Source organism: Phoca vitulina, unplaced genomic scaffold (assembly GCF_004348235.1).
Source record: "Phoca vitulina isolate PV1807 unplaced genomic scaffold, GSC_HSeal_1.0 scaffold117, whole genome shotgun sequence".
Lineage (NCBI taxonomy): Eukaryota > Metazoa > Chordata > Mammalia > Carnivora > Phocidae > Phoca > Phoca vitulina.
The window spans coordinates 1,063,674-1,089,618 of NW_022589820.1; the positions used below are offsets into that span (position 1 = coordinate 1,063,674).

The following is a 25,945-nucleotide window of genomic DNA, read 5'->3' on the forward strand; positions in this document are numbered from 1 at the left end:
TAAGAAAAGATCTCTTTATTCCACGTCGTCCGATATTTTTACACAAGTAAAATAAAATGCATATCTCTATATACCGCGATCCGGGTGGGAGGGGGCGTTCTGGAACAAACGCTGCCGCCGCACCCTGTAAACATGATGGGGTGGAGATGGGGTGGGCGGGCGGGACGCGTCCATCAGGGAGGGCCTGCCGCCCGGTGCTGGCTGGCGGTGCCCAGGGGACCCCGTATGTACACACACCTGACTGCTGAGAAAGGCCTCCCGCTCGGTGGCTGGTCAGCAGGGCCCCAGCACCGTCCACAGCGCCAGCGCGAGGCCCAGGGGGGCCAGGCCGCAGGCGAGGCTGGGCAGGGCGCCCGAGGCCTCTGCATCCGCAGCGCCGCCGCCCCCACCGCTCGCCTGGCCGAGACGGCACTGGCCACGGGTGCGGTTCCTGCGGGAACAGCCTGGCTTCCGACGAGGGCCCGTGGTGGGGGGCCCTGGTGGCTCGGAGCCCTCGGGCCGCATCCCGGTCAGCGGGGGCTCAGCCGAGCCGGGCAGGGTCCCGAAGGGGGAGTCGTTGATGTGCCGCGGGCCGGAGCCGTTGCCTGGCGGGCTGTCGCCGGATGGCACACGTCCCTTGAGCGCATTGCCGGCGGAGGCCGGGCTGCCCGCCTCCAACACTGAGGCTTTGTCCGCCGCATCCGGCTGGCAGCACTTGGGCAGCCCCAGAGGCTCTTCGTCAGTAGGCCCGCCGGTCCGGAAGGGACGGGAGGGCCTGGCAGCTGCGGCGCAGCCCTCCAGGTCGGCGGCGGCCAAGCGCTTGAGGTCACGGCCGGCCAGGCGTGGGGGCAGGCTGCAGGGCAGCTCGGATGAGGAGCCCCGGAACTGCTGCAGCCAGGCCCAGAGCGGCCGTGCCCGGCAGTCACACACCCAGGGGTTGTCATTGAGCCGCAGGTACTGCAGGGCCCGCAGGGGCGCCAGGGCCTCTGCGGGCAGCGCCGAGAGGTTGTTGGCGAACAGGTAGAGCGTCATGAGGCGGCCGAGGTCACGGAAGGCATGCGGGTGCACGCGGGCCACGCGGTTCTGATGCAGAAGGAGGCGGTCGAGGCTGTGCAGGCCGCGGAAGGCGCGCTCGGGCACGCTGGGGATGCGGTTGCCGTGCAGGAAGAGGTGCGTGAGGTTGCCCAGGTCGCGGAAGGCGTCGTCGGGCAGCGCCTGCAGCCCGTTGTCCTGTAGGTAGAGGTACTGCAGGGCGGCCAGGCCACGGAACAGGCCAGGGCCCAGCTCCTGCAGGCCGCAGCGGTCCAGGTGCAGTGTGTGCAGGCGGCTCAGGCCATGGAACGTGGCGGGGTCCACGGCACGCAGCTGCGGGTTGTCGCTGAGGTCCAGCTGCTCGAGAAGGGCCAGGCCGGTGAAGGCAGCCGCGTCGATGCGGGCCAGCGCATTCGAATGCAGCCACAGGATGGTGAGGTTGCGGCAGGCGCGGAAGCCGGCCGCGGGCACGTGCACGATGCGGTTGCCGTGCAGGAAGACGCGCTGGCTGGCGGCCGGGATGTCAGTGGGCACGGCCTGGAGGCCCTGCTGCGGACAGCTCGTTGTCACCTTGGGCTCGTTGTAGCATACGCAGGCCCCTGGGCACGGGGCGGCCACACGCCACGCCTGCAGCCACAGCACCCAGGCCAGCAGCTGGCTCCCTGCGGGCAGAGGAGGAGGTGGTTAACAGGCAGGGGGCCCCGTGAGGCTGGGGGTCATGCTGGAGCCAGGCTGGCCCCTGGGATCAGTCCTCGGGAGTAGCCTTGAGCCGGGCCTAGGATGTGCTGTCACCCCTGAAGACTCGGGTGCTGTGACCCCTGCTCCACCTGCCACATGGAAACGACTTGGCTGAAACCTGCCTGGGGAGTTCCACGCTCCACACTGAGAAAGCTCACCTGCAGATGCCCCACGCCGCCCTGCCCAGTGCTCAAACATACAAGCTGACAGGCTCACACCGGCCGCTCGAGGTTAGCGGGGTCACTACCAAGGCCCATATGAAGCCCTCCCGAGACGGACACTCATGCCTGCAGATACCTTCTCAGTACACCAGCGAGCGCCCCGGGCCTGCCCACCATTCCCGTCAGTCCCAGCACCGTCCCTGGCCTGTCCCCTGCCCCACTGGCCTATCGGCTGAGGATCAGGCCGGCTGAGCTCACACAGAGCCGAGGCTCACTCCCAGGCCTGACAGGCAGCCAGCTGCTGGGCTTCCAGCAGCTTCTGCAGCAGCGCCTCCTGAGAGCCCTCCCAAGCTGCAGGAAGGGAGGGGCTGTGGCCCAGACCCTGTGCCCTGTGCAGGCCCCCTGCCCAGGCTCCCGGAGCCCCCGAGGCGCCAGGGCTGCCCGGATTCTGAGGAGGCCTCACCACTGCAGAAAGCTGTGCTTTAATGAGGAAACCGCGAGGCCTTAGAGCCGGGAGCCACAGCCCCCAGCAGCCCTCCTGTAGGGGGGTCTGGGTCCCACCCACACGACACACAAAACTTACAGGCACTGTGGGCTCCAGAGCAACTCTGTTCTTACAGGATCAGGAGCCTGGGTGCCTGAGGGCAGGGTCAGGAGGGCAGGCAGCGGCAGCCCCGCCCGCCCTGCGAGCCCCCTCCAGGCAGGCTGCTCCCTCCTCCACACATCCTGACTTGGCATGGAGCTCCTCCTGCAGCCTCCTCCCTTCGGCCTCATTCTCTGCTTGATCTCCTCCCCGGGTGAGGTGCTTACTCCTTTCCAGCCAGTCGATGCCTGCACAATTCCTCATACCCCCCCGCCCCTGCCACCATCTCGAGGCCAGACACACACAGGGCCTCACCAAAGACCCTATACCCCTGGGGCACTGTATCCACCCTGGCCTCACCATCGGGGCCACACACCCCAATATGAAGCTCTCTGCCTATCACCCCACCGTTAGAGCCCCCCTCTTTGAATGCCAAAGGTTCTTTCCTCCTTCAGGAGTGAGTCTATTAAAATGTGAATCCCCCTGGGAGGGTTACGGCTTATCAGCTAACACTTGAGTTATCAGCTAACACCTTCATTGACAGCTAACACCTTTCCTGGCAGTTAGCTAAGAGCAGGATTCTGCAGACAGGAGGCCGGCTAAGTGCTGGGGCTGGAGCCAGGTGGGAGGAAGGAGAGGACCACGGGCCACCTTCCCCCACCCAGACCTGTGACCTTGGGGGCCCCCCACTCATGCTGGGGCCCTCGCCACACTGGATCCTCTCTGTCTGGGCCGGTGCCGATGCATGCCCCAAGCCCAGAGCCCTAGCAAGGCCAGCATGTTCAGTGGTCATAAGGAGTGTGCCCTCCTGGACTCTGGTCCCCAGGATAAGCACCCACATCCTGGGGGCTCCTCTGTCTCTTGCGTTGTCTCAGCCTCCAGGGCGGGGCCATTTGTTAGCTGCTGGGTACCCACAGCCCCAGGATGGGGGTCGAGAGAGGCAGGCCTGGTCCAGAACTCCCCAAACCCAGGACACCCCTCCCCGGGCTGGCCATGCACAGGAGGCTGTGAGGGGGCCCCCTTAGCCTGCTGTTCTATTTAAACTGCTGACATCCTCTTCAGGCTCTTTCCTTACCGGCCTTCTCAGGAAGGTCGGGCCTGATTATGCCTGCTCTCACCAGCCTCTCACCTGTCACCGGATGTAACGATGCCTATGAAAACAGCGCTTCCTGTCCCCGAGGACTCACGGAAGAGGAAGACGTGGGATGGGGTGGGATGGGGGCCCCAGGTACTCACCAGGCTGGGCTCTGGACCTCACCACCAAGGATGGCCCATGTCACCAACCACGCTACGTCACAGCCGTGCCAATGTCGTCCACCGTGCCCTGCCACGAACTGGGCCACACCACCAACCAGGCTATGTCAGCGGCCACCCATCGTGACCACGCCTGCCACATCACCCCCTGAGCGGTCCGGCGGCTGCCAGGCCCGAAGCCGTGGTCTGGGAGCTCGGCCGGTGTCAGGTTCAGTGGACCTCGCCAGGGCCAGCTGTTCCTCCAGCCTCCAGCCCTCCCCAGCCTGGGCCCCCAGGAGGCTGTAAGCCACGTGCTTGGGGTACCCCCACTCCAAGAAGGGCCCAAGCAAGGCTCCGGGGCCGAGCTAGGCCATGGGGGCAAGCGGCAGAGCAGCTGTGCGGCTCAGCGCTGCTGGGAATCGGCATTAGGCACAAACATGGCTCCGTTCCCGCTGAGCCAACTGCTTTTCAGAAACCAACTTCTGAGGGTCGGTCCCCCTGCACGGGCCTGCTGTCAGGGCAGTGGCCAGCGGTGGGCTCTCTCCTTGCTGCAGCCACGGTAATTGGCTCCAGCCTGGCCCCCCTTGGGGCCTGCCTGCTGGTATCCATGGCAACCCCTCTGCTGAGCAAGCAGAGGGGGCATCTTTTTAGGAGATAATCAAACCCAACTTTGCGACCTGTGTTCATATTCACAGCAGGGGCCCTAGGGACACAGGAGGCCCTGCCAGGTTGCGGGGATGGTGATCCCTGACCCTACCCCAGGGACTGGACCCAGTCACTCATCTGACCCCTCTGAACCCTAAAAAGTGCCCCCGGCCATCTGGTCCCCCCAGCCTGCCCCCAGCCTGTCCTCCTAGCCCATCCCCTCAGCCCCACCTCCCACTTGTGCCCAGCCTCACTGGGTTCCTGTCCTCAGTGAGCATTCAATACCAGCTCGCCTCCAAACACATGGCAAGAAAACAGCCCCGCCACAGCCCTGGCTCACGCACGGGAACCGCAGCAAGGCACACTCCCACACCAGGCCGCCTGGCCACCTGAGCTTCGCACATACCCAAACCAGTGCCTCTCCTGCCATCCCTGGGGCTGATTCTTGCCTCCTCTTTCCTTAGGCCTCAGCTCAGAAGGGCCCTGTCAGGGGTCTTCCCCAGTGCCCCCCCGCACCCCCGTGGAGAGGCCCGTGGGGTCATGGGAGGGGCTCCCCTCTCAGCTCAGGTCTGCCTCAGGAGCAGTGGTGATGACACAAATGCCACCGTTGGGGAAGGACGGGCCACTCCTGCCCGGGAGGCTGTGGAGGGAGGCGGTGACTGGATTCTGCTCAGGGCCTCTCCCGCTGGGGCAGCCGACGAAGCCGGAATGAGGGCTGATGCGGCCCTGGAGCCCAAATCCCATCAGGCCTGGGTGTGGTCCCAAAGAGCACCTGCAGGGCGTACCCTGGCCCATCCTCTGGGCGGCAAAAGGCCTGGGTTCTCCTTCGTGGTCACTGCAGGGTGTGGGGGGAGGGAAGGGGAGGAGTGGGGAGGGGAGCCAGGAGGGGCGGAGGCTTCTGGGGACTCACCGGCAACCGCAGGAGCCAGTGGGCAGGCGGGCAAGCGGCTGCTGAAGTCAGCAGCTCGGGAGCAGGGATTGCCAGAGGCTGCAGGCGCAGGGGAGGTCTTTGGGGTGTTTCCTGGCCCCTACTTCTCTCGGGGCTCCCCTAGCCCGGGCTGGGCCGACGTATGCAGCTGTGCAGCTCCGTTGAGGTGCTACGGGACACTTGTGCCGCCGCCCGCCACCTCCAGCCCATGAGGTCAGAGATCGAACGCAGGGCTGGCAGCCTTGGTTGCCCGAGGTCACTGGCTCCCCGCGGCAGTGGGGTGGCAGAAACACCCTATTCCAGGGGGCAGTGCGACAGTCTACCAGTTGGCATAGAAGGCGTGAGTCAGAGATGCTTCAGAATCCGTTTTCTTTATAATATCACAAGCCCATTTTACAGATTAGGAAGCTGAGGGAGAGAGCAGTTAAGCCCTGGACTGCTCCCACCTGGCGATGGTCCAGGAGGAAGGGTGGGAAAGAGAAGGGGCCACGGTGCCACCCAGAAGGGGCCACCCAGGAGGGGCCATGTCCAGCCAAGCCAGGAATGGAGCCCAGGCTGCGAAGGCGTAGGCAGGCACCAGGGGTACATAACTCCCTTCTGTGCCATCTGGGGCTGGGAGGGGACATCTCCCGGGAGGCTCTGAGTTGCTGCCTGTCCCCCCCTGACCCCCCCAGGAGCCTGCGGTGAGTAGGCTGGGGGAGGGAGGCCGGGCAGCTGCAGCACAGCCGGGACATTGGCCAGCTCAGGACCCTTTCGATCACCGGGAACGTCCCCAGAAGGGTCACGTCCCAGACCGCAGTTACACGGCAGAACAAGAGGTCACAGCTCAGCACACCAAGGCCAGAAATAGCTCTGGGCGGGGGTGGGGGGCTGGGGGCCTCCACACACCGCAGAGAGTCAGGGCACCCCAGCAGTGCTGTACTCACGCTTTCCTGTCCCGTGCCTGCTCCCCACCCCCGCCAGCCCTCCACCAGTGACTGGCTCACCCCCCACCCCCCACCGTCCATCTGTCCCCCCCTCAGTCTTCACTCCTTGCTCACACTCACCTCCCACCTTCTGTCTGTCCTCCAACCCATAGACGCACGCAGGAGGCAGTGTGCACGCCCTTGGCGTTTCCTAGGCCCCTTCCTTGGCTCCAGGGGGCGGAGGGTGGCAGCAGCTCCCCGGGGGGGCAGCCCGCCCCCGAGAGGGCCTGCATCTCCCGGGGGTGTGTGGCTGTCAGCCCCTGCTGCCGGTCATGCCCCTTAAGGCCCCACTCCTTATCGATCTTGTCGGGGCAGTATCTGCAGGGGCAGGCCAGGTCGATAACAGGCAAGGTCACCTGCCAGGGAAGGAGGGCACTGGACCCAGGGCTGAGCAGTTCCAGCAGGCCACACTGCATGCACCAGGGGAAACTGAGGCCCAGCGTAGGCAGAGGGAGCGGGAGCAGCCTCCTGAATGCACTCAGTGCTCAGGTGGACTCAGGGCCAACAGAGGTCTCCTGAATCCTCCTTGGGACCTATTTTATTTTCCTATTTTACAGGAGAGGAAAATGTGGTTTGGTAGGGGAAGCCACTTGCTCACAGTACCAGGTGTCTAATCTGGTTTTAGACACCAACCCCATGGTGTCTAATCACTAAAAGGCCTTGCTTGGCAGTAGAGAGTTAAAGCTCCCCCGTCCCCACCTTACCATCACCCCCACCCCTGAAACCCAAGCTATGTTCCCGCTTAAAATTTCCAGCTAACACGGCACCTGGGAGGGTGCTGGGTCCCTTTCAAAGCAAAGAAACCAAGGCTGCCAGGGGAGGGGACTGGCCCACTCGAGAGCTGGAGGTCTTGGCTGCAGAGCTTACACTAAGGGTGTGTTCCTGAGGGGATACCTCACGATAGGGGCCGCGCTGGACACTGTCAGCGTGAGACCAGTCCCCGGCTTATAACACGTATGGTCAAGGAGCAGGCTGACCATCGGTGGTCGCCTGGCTGCATGGCATGTGCCACATGGGGGATTTAAGGGACCATGGAATCCTGACCTGGCCCCAGACATCAGGGGGACACCAGGGGAGGAGCACTGGAGCCCACTGCCAGGGTGAGTGTCCATGCAGACACTCTGATGGGTAGGATCCTTGGCCCTGTAATCACGCCTTGGGAATCCATCCTTGGTCAAGGGTGGGCTGCTGGACCAGACGGCTGGGAACCTCACCCTGTCCAGCCCATGTTTCCACCTGATGCCCACCTCCCTTGGCCCCCACCCCAGGGAGCCCCACACTGGGGGCTGATGATGCTCAGCATCTGGAGGCTCTGTTCACCTGAAAATCCACCCACGGTGCAGGACACACCCCCCTCGCTCCAGGGATTCAGCCAGCATCCCCTCCCTCACATGGGGTGGGCATCCCCTACCCCCCTCCATGAAGACCACCAACAAACACCCACTGCCTAATTACCTGGGGAACCTGTCTCCACAACCACTCATCAGTTGGTCCCTCAACTAATTCAGTCTGGCGGCCAGCATGGGCTCAAGTCCCCAGAGGATGTTAATGAGGAATCAGCTGGTGGCCAATATGGCCCTGCCCCACCCCAGGGCGGGCAGCTCAGGAATGGGGCACTCCCACTACCACATACCTGCCACCAGGCCCATCTGCCCTCTCTGACCCCTTCCCACTGCCAGCTCCTATCCAGGACTGGGCGCCTAGCCCCCACCCCGATACAGCCCACCTCCTCCCAGGGCCCTGCATCTGATACCTGCCAGAAGCTGACCATCCGTGTGAGGCCCAGAGCATCAGCCTCCAACAGGGCAGACACAGTGCAGGAGTGCACTCTTGGGTGCACTTGTAAGAATGCACACGTGGGGTGCGTACTGTGGTAACACCCACTGAGGGTGCCCGCTATAGAAACACACACTTGGGGTGCACACTGTAGGAACACACGATAGGAATACACTTTTGGGCCTTCGGCTGCCAGAGCCGGGGTGGGTCAGGGCACAGTGGGTGAGTCGGCCAAGTAGCAGAGGGTTGCTGTGATGAGGCCAGACAGACACGGGGAGCTCTTGCCAGGAAGCAGGGCTGCAGAGGGTCTGCTCTCTTCTGTGGAGGGACAAGACAGGAGGGCGTGTCCCCACATGCTCCCGAGCCCTCGGCACTTGTCAAACATCACCGACAAGGCAGGCCGGTGGCCTCTGTAAGAGTGGGATTTATTCTTCCCTCGCCCTCTGGGATCAGCCAGTCCCACCTCTCGGCCGTCTGCCTCGGATCAGCCCTAGTCCTGAGGGAGCAGCTGGATTGCAGCCTACCTGAACTGTCCCAGGACAGCCGAGCTCTGGCAAACACCCCTGACAGTCAGGCCTTGGGGAGCGGTGTAAAGAATGAAGGGCGCTCAGGGGCTTTGTCACTAAGCTGGAGTGCTGGGGACGGCGGGGGGGTGGGGTGGGGGGGGCAGCACCTGCTGAGACCATGGAGATGTCCATTGGGGGCTGGTGAGAACCCCTGGACAGAGACAAGTGGGAAGGGCTGCGGGTCTGGCCCGTTGCAGGGGACGAGGGTTTCCAGAGGCAGTGATGAGATGCTCCCATTTGGGTCACCACCGGCCAGGGCACCGTGTTCAGGTGACCAGAGTGAAACCCTTGTCTGAGCCAATGGGTCCTCATGCCTCCTATTCTATCGGCATCTGGCAAACCAGCCCACCAGCCGCCACCTGTCTTTGTAAATAACAGGTTATCCGCATATGGCCACACCTGGGTGTTTATTGTGCTGCTTTAGCAGTACCACCGCTGAGTGGAGTAGTCCCCACACACAGTGTGGCCCACAGAGCTGAAATTGTTCAGGATCTGGCCCTTTAGAGAAACAGTTTCCTGACCTGGCTTGTGATTGGAGCACACAGAGCACCTGCTGCCACCCTCACCCTCACAGTGGTCCTGCAGAGGTCGCTTGAATCCCCACCTAACGAAAAGGAACCCAAGGGTCAGAGAGGGCCACACTGCTGCGACCACACTGTTGGGATGGACACAGCCTGGTGGCCTCTCACGGGGCTGGAGGGAAGATGACCCCCAAATGGTGTGTAGGTCAAAAGAAACACAATGATTTTGCTAAAGAGGCTTTTGAGGGGCTGGTGATGGAACACGCATTAAAGAGGACACTTAAAACACTGTCGAACAAAGCTGGCTGTAAGGAGGATGTCCTCAGGCTCTGGGGTGGTGGGGGGAGGCACGGACGCACACGGCACCTGCTTGTGCTTCAGGAAGACAATCTAAGGGGGGGGTGGTCTTGGGGACTCTGGGCCACAACCCCCTCCATGCCAATCCAACAGCACCAGAACCCTGTGCCCTCCTCTAGGGGCTCTGTGGCCAGGTCACACTGAGGGCAGCTTGCTGGCCCACTACCATCAGCCTGTCCACTTGGGCTGGAAGGAGGGGACATGGCAGGTCAGGTTTGATGCACTTCCCAGGATGTGGGACAAGGTCCAAGCCTCGGCTGGCAGAATCTTCCCATTTGAGAACAAAGAAAAAGTACAGGTGGGATGACTCTGTCCAGAAAAGGAGAGAGGCATTGAGTGTAGGGACCTCCTTGCAAGTAGGCTTCCCTGGACCATCCTGTGGACCTCTGGACAGAATCTTGAATGGAAAGTGGGCTGTGAAGGCCCATGATCCTTGTCACCACCACCACCACCACCATCATCACACCAGTCATGTGCAAGGTCCTCAGATCACAGACAGCTCAGAACCAGCCTGGGACCAACCTGAGGCCAGTCTGGAGTGTAGCCAGCCTCATACAAGGGTGGGGAGCCCCAGAAGTGGGTGAGCAGCAGGCCAGTGTGGGGTGGACACCAGACACCGCTGAGCAGGGTTGTGGCCCAAGGATGCCCATTCCAGCCTTGAGGCTGCGCGGGGCTTGTTGGCCAAGCACGTCTCCCATCAAGGCCCAGTCAGTCCACATAAGGCCTGTACCAGGGGACAGGGAGGGAGAAGGGAGAGATAGGACCCTTGGCCTCCCTGGGACTGCTCAAGGCACAGACTTCCTGAGGTCTCATGACATCCCACAGCACAGCAAGGGGATGACCATCAACCCTACTCCTCAGACAAGGGCACTGAAGCCTAGTGAGGTGAGGTGACCATGCATGCCAGCTGAGTCCAGGGGACAGGATCTAAGAACCCCTGCCACCGCCCCAGATGACCAGAGCAGGCCCTGAGCCCTAGAGACCCATACAGCAGAGGGGTAACTGTTGAGTGCACCCCCATGCTCTGGGCTCCCTGACCCCTACTGCCCCTCATCCTCAGCCCAAGCCTGTTGTTCCCTGGGCTAGTGGGCCCTGGGGTCTGGTGGTCCCAGGCTCAGATGTGGCTCTGTAACCCTTCACGGAGTGGCTGGGGATGCTGCTGGCCAGCACTGGGTCTGTGTCAACACCCATGCTGTGAGGATGACAACAGGCTAGCACCAGCCTTTCCAGGGCCCTGAGATGCCTCCAGCGCTGTGGCTGGTGTCCTGCCTCCCCAGGGGACCCTCTGTCAGCCCCATCTCAGGTGAGGAACCCAGGGAGATGAGGTCTATAACTCAGAGGTGGCATCCCAGAGCCATACTGATTGGTTGCCTGGTCTGATGGCCCTGCTTTGTCCAGGAGAGGTTGCAACCGGGCGGGAGGAGGGTAGAGGAGGAGGGCCCAGCAGCCAGGCTGCACACTGTAAGCATGCCCAGAGCCATTTCCCCCAGCCCCGCCATCAGGCTCAGCCTCAGTTGTGTGAGGAGGCTCCCAGACAGGCCTGTGCAGCCCAACTTGAGGCATGAGAGATTGCTGCCTGTGCTTAGCATGGCCTCAAGTTGCTGCTTCTTCTCAAGGAACGTGGGCACATACTTGGTGGTTCTCCTCCCTGCCCACCCACCACCTGTGCTAGAGACAAGTGGTCATCCCCCCTCCTCAAGAGCCAAGATGATGATGATGAAGTATGTATTAAGAAGGGCAAGGACCAGGGAGATAGGGCTGCTCCCCTGGAGAAACACCCAGAGAAAGTGTCTCCACCATGGGCTTCTGGGGGCGCTCAGGGTGACTACTTCCTGATCACGCCAAACCTGCCAGTTGATAAGCCCCACTCTCAACAGTGCTTCCCTAGAACACATGACCAGAAAACCAGGCATCTGGAAAAGACTCTAATGCAGACAAGAGGGAAAACAACTCTAAAAGAAGCAGAGACAGTGCAGGGAAATAGATAAAAATTAGGAATAAAAAATCTAATCAGTGTCCTCTCAGGGATAGAAGGAGATTTAAAACAAGAACAGGGTGCTATGAACAAGGAGCCATCAGAAAACAAGAAGAGTACCTGGAAGTTAAATATAGAATTACTAAAATTACCAAAAAAAAAAAAAAAAAAAAAAATCAATAGAAGGGTTGGAAAACAAGGTCAAGGAAGTCTTCCAGAAAGAAAAACAAAAAGAGAAAGAAAGAAAAAAAATTGATGAGATTCAGAAGACAAATATAGGTCAAATATCTGAAAAAACAGAGAAAATAAAGGAGAAAAAATTTATCAAAGAAATAACACCAGAAAATCTCCCAGAGCTGAAGACCCAGCCCTCCACTGGGCAAGTAAGTGCCTAGCACAATAGATGACATTCACAATGTGATTTCAGTCCCCTGGGGGTGAAAAGAGGCCTGAAGCTCCAGAGGGAAAAGCAATGTGGCATCAGAGCTCTCTAAAGAGCACTGGATGCCAAGAAGATAACAAAATTGCAATGGCTTCAAAATTCTGAGGGACATCCTTTTCAACATGGGATTCTGGATCAGGCCAATCCAGCCTGAATAGGTTTGCTAACATATGAGGACTCAGAATGATTCTTCACTGTGAATTCCTTAGAGAGTTAGTTGGTGCTTCAGCTACAACTAGGATATAAACCCAGAAAGAGGAAAATGTGGGGCCCAGGAAACATTGGGTGATGACAGAAGTCCTGGGCAGTTATGAGGGGACCACAGCATGCCTGGTCCATGTGGGGACAGCAAGACAAAGGCCTGGGGTCAGACCTCCCTGGAGTTAAATGAGACACCCAGTAGACCGCCCGAGGTGGAGAGAGAAAGCGCATGAGGGTAGTAGATGGGACAAGGGAGAAAAGACAAAGTCAGCTATAAACTCCAGGGAAACCAAAGGCCATAGAAGAGCAGAAAGGTCACCAAAGTACCCCCTGCTCCTCCAACCTGGGGTGGGGTGGTGAAGGGCATTTATGTGACCTGGGTTGGGAAACACTGGTTATGAATTTAACTGATGGTAGTGAGACACCCACACTGGGAAGTATGCTAGGGAAGAGGGGGCTGGGGTAGGAGCCACGGAAATATGAAGGCAACCACTAGGAAAAACAGGGAACAGAACAACAGTGGCTGCCTTCAAGGAGGAATGGGGGCTGGGGCAGAGCAAGCCAATTCTCAGACTAGCCCTAAAGGACTGGGTACAGGTTTTAACTTTGAGCAAGATATGGTTGACCATTTTATCTTTTCAAAATGACTGCATATTTTGCACTGAAATTTCAGAAATAGAGATAAATAAAAAAGAGAAAATAAAGTGTGTCTGCCCGACGGTGGAGATGAATGTGGTTTAGAAGCAGGCATCTCTGAGGGCCAGGAGGAGAAAGTGGGCCTGTGATTGCTTGAGCAGCATCTCCATGGCCCTGAACAAAGCTCTTTGGCACCATGCTCAGCCAAGGGTCACCGAGGTTATTCCCCATCTCTGGGGACACTCTGGGCTCTTGGCTCCAGAGGCCTCTACAAGTCAGACACTTGACGGAACAGCTTCTGGCCTGAAAATTCAGCAGTGTGCTCAGACCTTCCACATCTGGACAAAGCCCCACCCCAGCTCCTTCTCATCTCTGCCCAGTTCACAGACCTGAGACCACCCACTACAGACTGAGGACCCCCAAGAACAGGTGGCCCAGCAGGTAATCCTGGCAGGGGGCTGTGTGCACATGGGGCCTCAAGAGTGGGGGTCTGTGGCCCCTGGGGAGGGCTTGCCCTGACCTTGGCCTAGCGCAGACCTCCCTCAGCTTCAGTGAGAGCCCCAGTTGCGTTTCTGCCACCGAACCCGAGGCACACAAGCAGGGGCGACGTGAATAAGTAATTGCTCTTTTATTAACGAGTGATAAATTATTCCTATATGATTGTGTGTGATAACTCGTCCTTATTTGAAATCAATTTGGGATGGAAATTGTTGGCGGCTTCTCACCAGTGAGGGTGGGAGGACCAGGTGCCGCCGCCTCCTGGAAAAGCAGGTCAATGTATTTCGGCTACTTCCTGAGGCTGATGTGCCAGGAGCTGGCATGTGGAAGGGGGTTGGCTGCCTTGGGGGCGGGGGCTAGGGAGGGCGGCCTTATTCCTCAGCACCTGCCCCTGGGACCTGGGAGGAGTCAGGGTAGGTGCTCCAGCAGGGACTCTCCCCACCTCCAACACCTGCTGGAAGCTCCAAAAGGGGCCCAGCCTACCCCACCAGACCCAGGGCACATATGTACCCTGGGCCAAAGAAGGGTCAGGCTGGGGGAGCGGGGGGAGGAGCCCCCGAAAGCTCAAGCCCTGCCCCCATCCTCATTGCCTCCTCCCCCAGCTCAATACACGAGGGTCTCCGGTGTAAGCCCAGGCCCAGGTCAGACAGACTTGGTCCCCCCACAGTGCCCCTAGCTGGCTCCCAACTCCCAGGGGCTCGGCGTGCTTATCTGCTGATCTGTGGGAGGAGCTGCGCACAGCAGACACTGAACAAAGGTGAGAAAGACTGCACGCCCGAAGGCAGCACCCCGCACGCTGACCCTGCGGCCTCCGTGGCCCCACAGGGCCAGGGGAGCCCCATAAGCAGGAGGAAGCAGATGACCAGAGAACAGGGTGCCTTTGGCCCATGCACCAGAGCTGCACCTCTTTTGGGAAGTGCGTACTTAAAACGCTGCAATGCACTAGTCAGGTAGTCGCTGCCTCGCTCCCAGGCCAGGCTGTGCCCACCTATCCCCACTCCTGCTCCTCCCCAGCTGCCTCCCTGCCCCCCAGCACAGCAGTTACAGGCCTGAGGGGCTGGGGCACCTCCGAGCTCAGCCATTTTGCCCCACTCAGCTCCGGCACCACCGGTGACCTCGCCTCTCAGGTCTGGGTTGGTCATCTGTGAAATGAAGAGGTTGGGTCTGAGAACCTGACAAATCCCTGGGGGTAGGGGACATTTGGTGGACCCACTCCACTCACTGTGGTGGACCCAGGGTCCCTGCCACCCCCCCCACCACCACTGCCAGGGCGCCCACTTCAACACACACCTCGCTGGTTAGTTTAGCAGGTCTCCATGTTGCTTTGCTTCCTTCGGTTGCCCCTCTGGGCTGTGGGCTCCACGGGGACAGGACCCCAGCTGGTGACCAGCACACACCATAAATGTTTGTCACACATGAGTGTAAGAAATGTCCACCACTACAGACAGGCAAGTTGCAGACTTTGCGAGGGACAGCATTCCCCGAGGATGTGCTCAGAGAGTCCCCAGGAGAGTCCACCAGGTACTCGCATCCCCATGGGGGCAGCTGCACCCGGAAGCCAAAGGCAATTTCACTTGTGTTACAGAATGTTTTTGTCACCCCCAGATTCCTGTGTTGAAGCCCTCACCCCCAACGTGATGGTATTTGGAAGAGGGGCCTTGAGAGATCGGGACCTAGATGAGGTCATGTGGGTGGGGCCCCCATGATGGAATTAGGGCCCTTATAAGAAGAGATACTGGAGGGCTTGTTTTCACTGTCTTCATGCGGGGACATGGTGAGAAGGTGGCCATCTGCAAGCCAGGAAGAAAGCTCTCACCAGAACCGGACCACGCCGGCACCCTGATCTCAGACTGCCCGCCTCCGGAACTGTGAAAAAATAAATTTCTGTTGTTTAAGCCACCCCAGTCTGCGGTATTTTGTTATGACACCCTGAGCTGACTAATACAACTTCTTTCTTACATCTCTGATATATCTTCCCAGATTTTTTACAACACACATGAACCAGTAAAATCAGAAATGTTTTCAGTTTGGTTTGTTTGGTCTCATGTGCCAACACTGGACAGGCAGCCCTGTCCAAGGGGGCAGACCCCCTTCCAAGACCCCCGATGCCATGGGGTCCCTGCCCAGCACAGCCAGCCCTGCAGGATGGCTGGAGAAGGCCAGGCTCTGGTGCTGACTCTGCCTCTCTGGGGCCTCAGGCAGGTCTCCCAACCTCTTGGGACCTGTTCCATCACCTGGAAAATGGGGATAACCAAACCCACCTCGCAGGGTATGGAGAGACCGCACAGCCCACGCAGGGCTGGTGCACAGTGGGTACAGTGGAAATGCCTGGCTCACCCGTGGGATCATCACAGGAGTGCCTCATGTCACCCCCAACAGGAACCCACTGTCCTCACCTGACAGAAGGGAGGCCAAGTCATAGCTAGAAAGGGCACACTCGTGCCTGACCCAGCCTCACTCCAGCTCTGACCCCGGCACGTGCACTGGACCCTGTGGCTTCCACGAGCCTTTGCTCAGGCAGCTCCCCTTTCCAGAATGCCTGCCCTACTCCCAACACATCCTCTTGGAAGGGCTCTTCTCCTCAGAGTGCCGCCATGCCAGCCCTTGGAGCTAGACCCTTCCCAACCTGTTCCCCTCCCACACCACAACCTTGCCTGTGGCGTCTGTCCTCACTCCTGCCCCCAACGCTGGACTCAGCTCCGATGGGGCCACTGAAGGGAGCAGGTGAACGAGCAGAGCCCTGGAGCCTGGCCAGGGTCACAGCCGTGGGATCCCACCAAGGGGTACATGGCCGGGGAAAAGCATCAGCTAGGCTTGAGGGTTCTTGCGTGAGTGACATGCCAAGCAGGTCTTGACCCCACCTGGGTCTCGGGGCAACGTGGGGATAGTGAACTTACCAATGCTGGTGTTGGCCACCTGGCAGGGCCTGAGGGTGAAGGTCGGTAGCCCCTCACTCCCTAATTCCCACCACCTGCTCTAGGAACATACTGCGCACCCCCCTGACAAGTCCCCTTGTCTCTGACGAGAGGGTCATGCTGGTATCAGGCTTCCTGTGATCTGGAGGTGGGGAGAGTCAGCCACGGCATCGGGGAGGGCTCCACAGGAGCACGGACGCGCGCGCGCACACACACACACACGCACACACACGCACACACTGCCACCACCCGCCTCGGGACACCCTGGGGACTGGGCCGTGGCTCCGGCAGCAGGTAAAGAATGGAGTCCATTAGGGCCACCATCTGTCTCAGCTGTGATGGGTCCGCTCGGTGACATCCAGGAGGTATGTAGATGGAATATCTTTATGGGGAGAGTTTTTCTTTTGCCAATTTTCGAACAGGAAGCCAGACACTTGTCACACCTGTCCCCGTGTCAGCCTCTGCCTGACATAAATTGGGGCTGAGGCAGGCAGATGAAAGACAGCCTGGACACGGCCGGTGTGCAGGGGCCACGTGTCATATGGCCGGGAGCACACAGAGCAGGGGGCTGGCCTCCCGCTGGGGCTGGGCTGGGGGGGGGGGCATGCCACTGCCCACTCCACCCTGTCCTTTCAGCCTGAGATCCCCCAACACCCCCCCTTGGCTCCCCTCTTGGCCCCCACAAGCTCCTCACCTAACTCCCATCTCCCCTCCCCCTGCCAAACAGCCTAGGCCCAGCTCAGCAGCCCCAGCCAGTCCCCCGGCCTGGAGTACGCTGTCCCAGTTTCCCGGCTTCTGCTCCCACCAGGAGCGCCCCATCTAGACCAATAGCTCTAGCGCCTCTTTAAGACCTAGGGCCAGTGTGATCTCAGGGCAGGGGCCTGGGCTTCAGAGTCCTCACCGCATCCCCACTAGCACTTCTCTCTCCTGGGAACCTCATGCGCTTTGGGGTATATCCCTGGGACCTGGAGGCCTGGGGGGCAGAATGTGTCACAAGAATCTAGGGGTCCCTGCTGCCTAACACAGGGCTGGCCTGAAACTAAAGGCTAGAAAACACTTCACCAAGAGAATGGAGGGAGAGAAAAGTGACCCTCAGGGACCTGCCCAGGTCTCCCTCCCAGCCCCCACCCCCCAGTGTACATCTTGGTGCCTGGCTAATCCCATCGAGGGTGGGGAGGGTCCTGCCCAGGGGATGCTGGGGGACCAGCTGCCAGGCCATACTTCAGAACCACACCCCAGGGCCCCCCTCAGCTCCTCCATCAGTCCCTGTCACGTGGGGAAGCTCACTGCCAAGGAGATAGTGACGGTGGCCCTGGGGGTCTTGGCCTCAGCCCCCAAGGAAACCTAAGAGCCCAGTTCCTACCAGGCTCATGGGCCACCGCCTCACACAGCTTCATCCCTGGGGAGGCCCCCTGGAGCCTGGGGGTGGGGGCTGGGCAGGGGTGTGACTAGCCAGCACTGTGCTCTCTAAGGACAAGGAGGGGGCTGAATGTGTCCTGGGAGAGCAGGGAGGCCTCAAGCAGGGCGGCTGAGGGAAGTGGACAGGAGAGGGCTGTGGGAGGAATGTGGCAGGGCTCTGGGAAGGGTGGGGGCAGGGCTGAGCACTAGGCCCACTCCCAGTTCCTGGCTGGGGTGTGCTGTGGAGGCAGGTGAAGGCCTGTGGAAGCAGGTAGGAGAGCTGGGTGTGAGCATCCTGTGTGACCTTGGGGCCCACAGCCCTCCCAAGACTGCTATGATGTGGTGCCCAGCCCATTCTGGTGGCTGGCCAGGATTAGCCTTTCTCTGTAATTCTGCTTCCAGCCACATCTTTGGGGATGGGCGTGCTGTTGGGCCGGAAGCCATACCCAGGGGGCAGATGGCCCAACCTCCTGCTGCCTGCACCCCAACCTGCCCAAAGACCACGGGGTGCCCTTCCACCATAACACAAAGCTGCTGCAAAGTGAATTGTGGAGGCAGAAGTCTCCACATTGTGAAGGCAGAGGGACTCAGAATTTCCTTCTGAGTTAGTATGGGGTGACCAGGCCCAGTGTCCACCTGCCCCAGACCCCTGCTGGGACTCAGAGACTCCTCACCTTACGTGGGTCCCAGACACCCCTCCAGGCTCCCCCTGCCTCTGGCCCTGCCTGGACTTTTGTACATCCCATCCCCAGCCCACCGGGGCCTCCCAGCCCCACTCCTCACTTGGCTCCCCTTGGCATGAACTGATATGTCAGAGACTCCCATTGGGACAGGTAGTAAAGACCCTCCTGGCAGGAGGACTGATGGGGGAGTGGCAGGCCCAGACAGGGGCTCCTCCTCTGTGCTCCCATGGCTCCACAGAGTCTTCTGCTCTAGGGTGCACAGTGGCCCACACACGCTTCTCTACCCTGCTGCCCGAGTTCCACCATAGACCCCCTCCGGGCAGAGCAGCTGTGAAGGACTTGGGAAACCAAGGGCGCCCCTGGAAGGTGGGGGCCCCCATGACCCGCTCAGGGCCCTGGAAGCCCCATCACCAACCTGTTGTCTCCATAGGAAGTTCCAGCCTAGGGCAGGTGGGTCCCACCTGAATGGAACAATCAAGCTCCCATAAGGGGGATGGGCCTTGTGGGCAACATTCAACATTAACTCCCCCTTCAGAGTCTCCTGTGTGACAGAAAGACTCAGAAGGTGAGTGACACGCCCAGGTGCTCAACTGGTTCGGGGCTAAAGCCAAGAGGGTCCCAAGGCCAGACACTGCCTGCCCACTTTGCCTGGAGGGCATCCCCCACAGGATGGCGTCTCTGTCTCTCTTTAGACCCGTGTCTTTGCTCATCTGAGTCCCGGAGGGGGGCTGCCTTCTTGTAGCCACCTTGGGCAACTGGCCTGCACCTGACCACCAGCAGCCATCCATCCCCAGGGGCCAGGACTGCCACCTCCTGTGTCTCCTGGGAGCTCACTCCCTGTGTCCCAGCGCCAGGCCTGGGCTGGACTCGGGGACGTGGAGACGGGGAGGCAGGCACAGGTGCGCATATCAGGTGCTAAGACCAGGGAGCTGGAGGCCTCCCCCAGTGAGGGTGGAAGAGAAGGTTCCCAAATGAGACTCTATGGCCCAGGCCCTGAAAACAATGCGGGCTCACCCAGGGGTAGACATGGGAGAGTTTGAGCAGGAGGGGCCTGGCTGGCAGGCATCTCAGAGCCTGAAGGGAGGATGAGATGGCAGGCAGGCAGCTGCGGGCGTCTGTGGCCATGGACCTGGGAGGGGACCGGCCCGGAGCAGGCCCTCACTGAGGGATAAAAGAGGATGGATTGCCCTGGAGCCCAATCTGACACTGGACGTGCCTTTGGGGATGGGAGGCAGCCAGGACCCTGGGCCTTGGGTGTAGATGTTGGGGGTGGAGGGGCAGGTCGTACAGGGGTGATTAGCACCAGATAGACGGGATCGGGGGGGACCTGAAACTCCATTGGAGCAGAGCTACACATGCAGGGGAAATACATGTAGAACTGCTGGGTGGGGGCAGCCCAGGGCCCTGAGACCCCCGCTCAACTGCATAGGCCTGGCATACAGCAAGGAGGCAATAAACGCTTGCTAAGCAATCTCCGGGACTGGAGGACCACAGCAGAACTCAGTGACGGGCCAGGCTGAGCCTCAGAGCTGGCCTTGCTGGGGTGGGTGGGGAGGCAAGGAAGTCTGGGTGCTCTGGATTCCCAGCTGGTCTTGCGCCCCCTCCACCTCTTCGCCTTCCATGTCTACTCACTGGTCCCTGCTCTTTATGGAGCACCTACTGTGTGCTTGAGGCTGTGACACGATACCGGGAGCCAGCCACCTAGCCCCCATCTGTCTCCCCCAGAGCCCAGCACCCTACATACCTCAGGCTCGAGCATTTTCCCACCCACAAAGGCACTGATCCAGAAGCACCACCTCTGGTCAACAGCCGTGGATTACGGATGAAGCCTCTGGTGACCAGGAAAGGGAGGGTGCTGCCCAAGGTCACACAGCGAGCCGGCACTACACGGGCTAATCCAATGCCTGCCCAGACTTCAGGATGGGGAGACTTCTGGCAGGTCTCTGAGCCCGCCCCATCTGGGCCCTGGCAGGAGGTGAATAAAGGCAACATCTCAACAAGGTCACAATAGCTGGGACAGATGGAGGACACGGCACTGGGCCTAGGCAAGCGAGGGGCAATCCGAGAAGGCTCCCTGGAGGAGGTGAGGGGCCCAGAACGCTGCCGTGGCCTGAGCCCCTCGGCACTCCACCCCCTTCCTCGATGGGCCCTTCACCAGCTTCAGCCTCAGCCTGACATTTCCCGTGACATTTGCTGCAAAGAAATAGAGTCATAAACCCAAAGGTTAAATTTGCACATTGCCTCACACTGCCAGGAGAAGTGTGGTCCCTCCACCCACTAGATGCTGTGGCTGCAGGGTTTGTGTAGGATGGCCCACCCATCCCTGGAGCCCTTCCTGGGGGCCCGAAGGTCTCCCTCCCAGGCCCTCTGAGGAATCTCAGCCACTGTAGCCCAAAACAGTTTCTAGACACACCAGTCCCTGAAGTGTGTCACATAGGGGTGCCCGTCAGAGGCCCTGCCCAATCTGCTTGCAAACCCAAGGCCCCAAGACACCCTGCGGTAAAGGAGATCTGTCAGTGCCACTTACCCAGCCAGTCCCAAATTTGCTTGACCATGAAACCCTTGTTCAATCCCTACCAACATTCTGTAGAACTTCAATTATGTGGAGTGTGACCTGTGATGGCCAGTTAGGAATGCCTTGGTGCTGACCAGAGAGCAGAGGAGCGCCCCCAGGGTGCTGGGTGGGCTGCCTGAACAAAGCTATGTCAGCTCCTGACACCCCGGGCCCTCCACTTGGGCTCCCTGCATCACCGCCGGCCCAGCTCCATGTGCCTGGGCCCCTACAGGGCTCACAGGCTGCCAGGCCCATCTGAGCCAACCCAAGCCCCTGGCCTCTGCCCATACAGCACCTTCCACGGCCCCGCCAGGAGCTCTGCCCATAGTCCTGCCTTTCAGCTGCACCTCCTGGGCCTGGCTGCCCTGTCCTGTGGGGGAAGGGGGTGGTCAAGGCTGTAGGATGGTGCCGCATGGCCCATCCTCCATCCTCTCTCAGCAGGGCAAGGCAGCAGGCCCACGTGGAGACAGGACTGTCAGGACGCTGCAGGGTGAGGGTAGAGGCTGTGTGAAGGGGGCAGAAGAGAGGCAGCTGGAAGCCCAGCTGCATAAAGGCTATCCCCAGAGTCAGAATCCTGATCAAAGCCCAGAAGCAGATTCTACCACTACCAGTGAGAAACTGGACCCCAGGTGAGGGAGAGGCCCAGGGGGCCCACCCATAAAATGTTGGGAGGGGGTGGGGATCAGGGCCTGCCACCTTTGCAGTGGGGAGGGGGGCCTGTGGCCAGGCCCTTGGGAGTGGGGGGGTATCTGTCAGGGCCTGCAGTGAGGACACCGGGGGCATGAGCTGAGTGCACCTCCCTGGGGGCCGCCTGCAGGACCATGGACAGTGTGAGAAGCCAAGGCAAGTTCGGATAAATAAATTATGGCGAATCCTCAGGAAGGGATTCCACATACACCAGTAAACCCATGATGCACAAGAATAGTTCCCGACGTGCAAAATGTTTAAAATACAGCGACAAAAGAAGAAACTGCAGCACACAACACCCGGCCGGGCCCACACGCTCCAGTGACGGCTCGGGGAGAGGCAGGGAGTGTGGACTGCGTGCTCACCCTCTGGCTGGGCTTCCATTTTTGGCTCTGTGACCACCTGTCCTTTAAAGCATTTGGTCCTATAAACTCAGGAGGGCAAGGATCACATCCCTTTATTTGCCTGGCTCCAAATAGGGTCTGGCAGGCTAGGGACAAATGAATGAGTAAATGAATGGGTGTCTGAGTCAACGGATAAGGAGCAAACGCAGTGTCTGGGATGGGACAGCTGGGCCACAGAGTGGGGGGACACCGAGGAGTGCCGAGGTTCCTGAGGGGTTACCTTGAGAGGGCAAGTGGGGGCTGGGGGCCGGTGCCCCAGCACAGCTGAAGGGACAGGGGAGGGGGGTATGGGCAGCCAGGCCGGCTCCTATGGACCTTGAGGCCCAGGCCCTGGGTGGCCATCAGGGGACAGGCAGCCCTGCCCGGGGCGGGGGGGGGGGGGGGGGGGGGGGTGGTCAGAGGGCAGGGCCCACCAGGCTGAGGGCGGGGCGGCGTGAACTTGTTAACCAGGCACAGCCAAGAGCCCTCAGGATCCCCACGACAGGGCCCAGGGGCAGGAGTGTCACACTCGTACACACTGCCCTCACACACTCACACATTCGTTCACACACCCATTCACTCATTCAGTGCAATTCACTTATTCACCGTGGAACTCCTTCCTGGTGCTCCTGTTCTAACCCCCTTCAGGCTGCAGACTGAGGCTCTGTGGAGACTCTCTGGCCACAGGCCCAGGAGATCAGGAAATGCAGCCCCGGGGGATGGGTTCCTTCTGCCTCCACCAGCCGGGACCCTCCTGGTGCTGCACCAGCTGCCACGGGCATCCATGCCACAAAGCCATGAATTCTGGTCTGGGGCAGGGTGCAAGGAGGGGCTGGAGCCCAGCAGCAGCACTGGCCACGGTGAGCACGGTGAGCACGAGTCCCCTGGCCTGGGAGCAGCAGAGGGAGGGGGAGCTTGGAGTCCAGAGAGCACGGGGGAACCAGGGCCGCACACGGCCAGCCCCTCATGGTCTGTCACTCACAATGGGTAACAGCAAACAAACATGGGTCTCGGGCAGCCCTCGGGCTCCTCAGACAGCAAGACTTCCTCTTCTGCCTTCCAGAGCCCCCGCACATCCTGTGGTGGGGGTCGTCTACACACACCCCTACAAGCCCTCTTGCTTCCTGAGACCCACTGGGCCCTCTTTGCTACTTTCCATCTGCGACCACAGGGAGAAGGTCAGCCCCAACTGCAGGACACACAGCTGGCTGTTAATCCTCACGTAGAGAAACTGAGGCTCAAGTGTTCTAGAGGCTCCCTGCTGGTGAGGGGCACAGCAGCTTGGGAAGCACGGTGCTGGCCACCTCCCACCTTCTGCAGTGCTCTCACTTCCTGCTCCCCAACTGCCCATCACCCCTTTCCAACTCCCCTGTGACCTCTATGTGCCTTTGTTTCCCCATCTGCAAGTCAGTAGGAAAGAGGTCCAGTTGGCAGTGTAAGTGTTCCGGGAGGACTTCCATTTGTGGGAACCACCGCCTAGGGTGGTGCGTGTTGGGGAGAGATGTTTTGGGTATTTTGAAGGCAAAAGCACTGGCATCAGAACCCCGTGGGGACCTTGGCCTGGAAGTGCCCCCAACAATCCAGAAGGGAGGCCTGATTACTGGCCCGTGTCACGGGCAAGAAGGCTGAGGCACACAGAAGTGAACTGTCATACCCAAGGTCACACCACCGATGGGTGGCTGCACCAGGACCCAAATCCGGGATGTTCTGCTATCCCACGCCCAGCAGCCAGGGTTTATGAGCAGCCCTCTGCCAGGTGGTAGGGTGCTGACCACCACCTGGCTCAGTCCGTCCCATGGAGCTTGCTTCTCCCTCACCTTGTCTGGCTTAGAAAAGAGGAGCGGCCAGCCCCTCAGCCTGCCCAGCCATGGGGCCCAACCTCCGGCCCACCCCTCCGTTGCACCCCCGCACACTCTATAAGGATGACCCACTTGTCTTCATTGTATAGACAAGGACACAGATGGGGACCAGGCAGTATGGCCCCTCCTCCAAGCCCCGGCCCAAGGTCCCCCTCACTACAGTGAGAGTGGGTCACCAACATCCTTACCTCAGTGCCCCACACAACACCTGAGGCAGGTGACATACCATAGAACACCTTACCAATAAGGCTCCTACCACAGAGACTGAGGCCCGAGGGCAGGGCCTTCCTGAGGTCACCCTGGGTCAACCTCAGGGTGGGCACACACCTTCTCCCCATTGGGCTTAGTGGCAGTGACTACAGAGCATGGAGGAAGGGTCTGGCCTGTTTGCCACTGTGTTGACCTCGAGCTTTGAAATGGGCCTTCCCTGCCCAGGTGAGTCCCAGCCCCCATCGGCCACCATTGCTCCAGCACGGGGGACGGCAAAGAGTGGCTGGGAGCCTTTTGGCCTCACACCTTAGGCTGGGTGCACTGAATTAGCTTCTCAGCACACAACCTTTGTGCCTCTGCTAAAGATTTGGGTAAAACCTGCTTACAGCCTGTCTGGGCATACAGGGGCACCCACACTGGAGGCAGAGACACATGCCGCTGTGACCACAAGCACATATGGTCACGCGTGCAGAGACACACGCGAGCAGAAGCATACTGAGTCTCACACACTCACACACACACACACACACACACACACACACAAAGACCCAAGGGGTTGTGGAGGGGAGACTCCCAGGACACGGGGGGGAGGCAGACAGAGGTGGGGCAGCCGGTTTCTCGCCCCTCCATCTGTGAGCTCTGGCTGCCCAGAGCCTCCCCCTCAACACATGTGCATGTAGGCAAGGCAGCAGGTCCCACTAAGGGGCCCCAGCATGTGCCAAGTGTGGAGACCACAGCAGGCATGCTATGTGCATGCATGTGTGGCCGTGGGCGTGCAGGCGGGGGCGAGGACATGGATGTGCATCCACAGCGTGTGTGTGCGTGCATACTGGGGCAGCCTGGCATGCATGTGCACACGCGGTGTACAAGTGTACAGCCCTTGTAGACACGTGCACGTGCAAGGAAACGTGTGTGCTGCCTGCGGCACGGTGGACATCAGCAGGGCAGTCTGGGTGGGCACCAAGGGAGCACCCTCCAGGCAGGGCATGCCCAACTTCCCTCACAGGAGGTCACCCTCCCCCAGACCCTTCTCTCAGGACCTTGCACCAGGTAGCGGAAGGGGTCCCATGAGGGCTGCCAGGGAGGGGATGCTGCGCGTCCCTCCACTTCTGGAGCCTCTTAGCGGAGCCCCCCAGGGGCACTCAGGCTGCGGGTGGGGGCTGCTAAGGCTGCCTCTTCTCCTCGCCAGTCCCCTCGAGGGGGCAGCTCTGGGCCAGCCCCGCCCCCCACGCCCTCTACTGTCGCCAACGCCCCCGATTCATCCCGCTGCGGCCTGACCCCAGAGAAACCAGAGGTCCAGAGCGGAGTCCTGAGGCAAGGGTGGAAGCGACCCGATACCCCCACCCCTGCTTGGTACCCACGTTTCTGCAACCCTGCTCATTAACCCCTTCGAGGCCGGGCCGCTCCGAGGCTGGACCCCGCCCTTCCAGCCGGCAGACCCCACCCCGGCCCCCGCCCGGCGTCCGGGGCCACTCGGCCCCGCCGCCCCCGGCCCCGCCGCCACGGCCAACTTTCCCGGGAAGCGGCAACTTTTCCTGCTGCCGCGGGCTCCGCCCTCCCGGGGCCGGGGCGCCCGCGGCCCCAGCCCGGCGCGGCACTGCGGTGGCCCTCACGGCCGCCCGGTGACCCTTCTGCCTGCCTCGGCAGCCCCAGCCTGGCCCTGCGGCTCCAGGAGGGGCCGACCCCACGTCCCCACCCCGCCTGCCCGGCTCGGGTGCCGAACGGCACTCACCTCCGGCGGACGCTCTCTTCATCTTAGGGGTCGGGCGGGGCGCGACGGGGACCGAAAGTCGCTTCGGGGCCGGCGCCCGTCTCCCCGCGGCCGGGTCCGCATCCAGGCGCCGCCGCTCCGGCCCGGCCCCGGCCCGGCCGCGGTACGAGGCTGGGCGCGCTCCGCTCCCCGGGTCGGCTGGGCTGGCGGGGCCGCGGGCGCGGAGGGCGAGGGCGGCGGCGGCGGCGCGGACTGGCGGGGCGCTCGCGGCGCGGGCCGGGAGCGGATGAATGTTTTATGGGATCATGT

The 25,945-nt window shown here is 60.8% G+C and overlaps 1 protein-coding gene across 1 annotated transcript; it reads right to left on the reverse strand.

The window, feature by feature from the left end:
* RTN4R (reticulon 4 receptor) lies at positions 1-25,785 on the reverse strand. The gene is made up of 2 exons (XM_032398579.1): positions 25,658-25,785; positions 1-1,673 (listed from the first exon to the last, which is right to left on the reverse strand). The coding sequence occupies exons 1-2, from the start codon at positions 25,677-25,679 to the stop codon at positions 274-276; spliced, it is 1,422 nt and encodes a 473-aa protein (XP_032254470.1). The 5' UTR covers positions 25,680-25,785; the 3' UTR covers positions 1-273.
* Between the last annotated feature and the right edge of the window lie 160 nt (positions 25,786-25,945).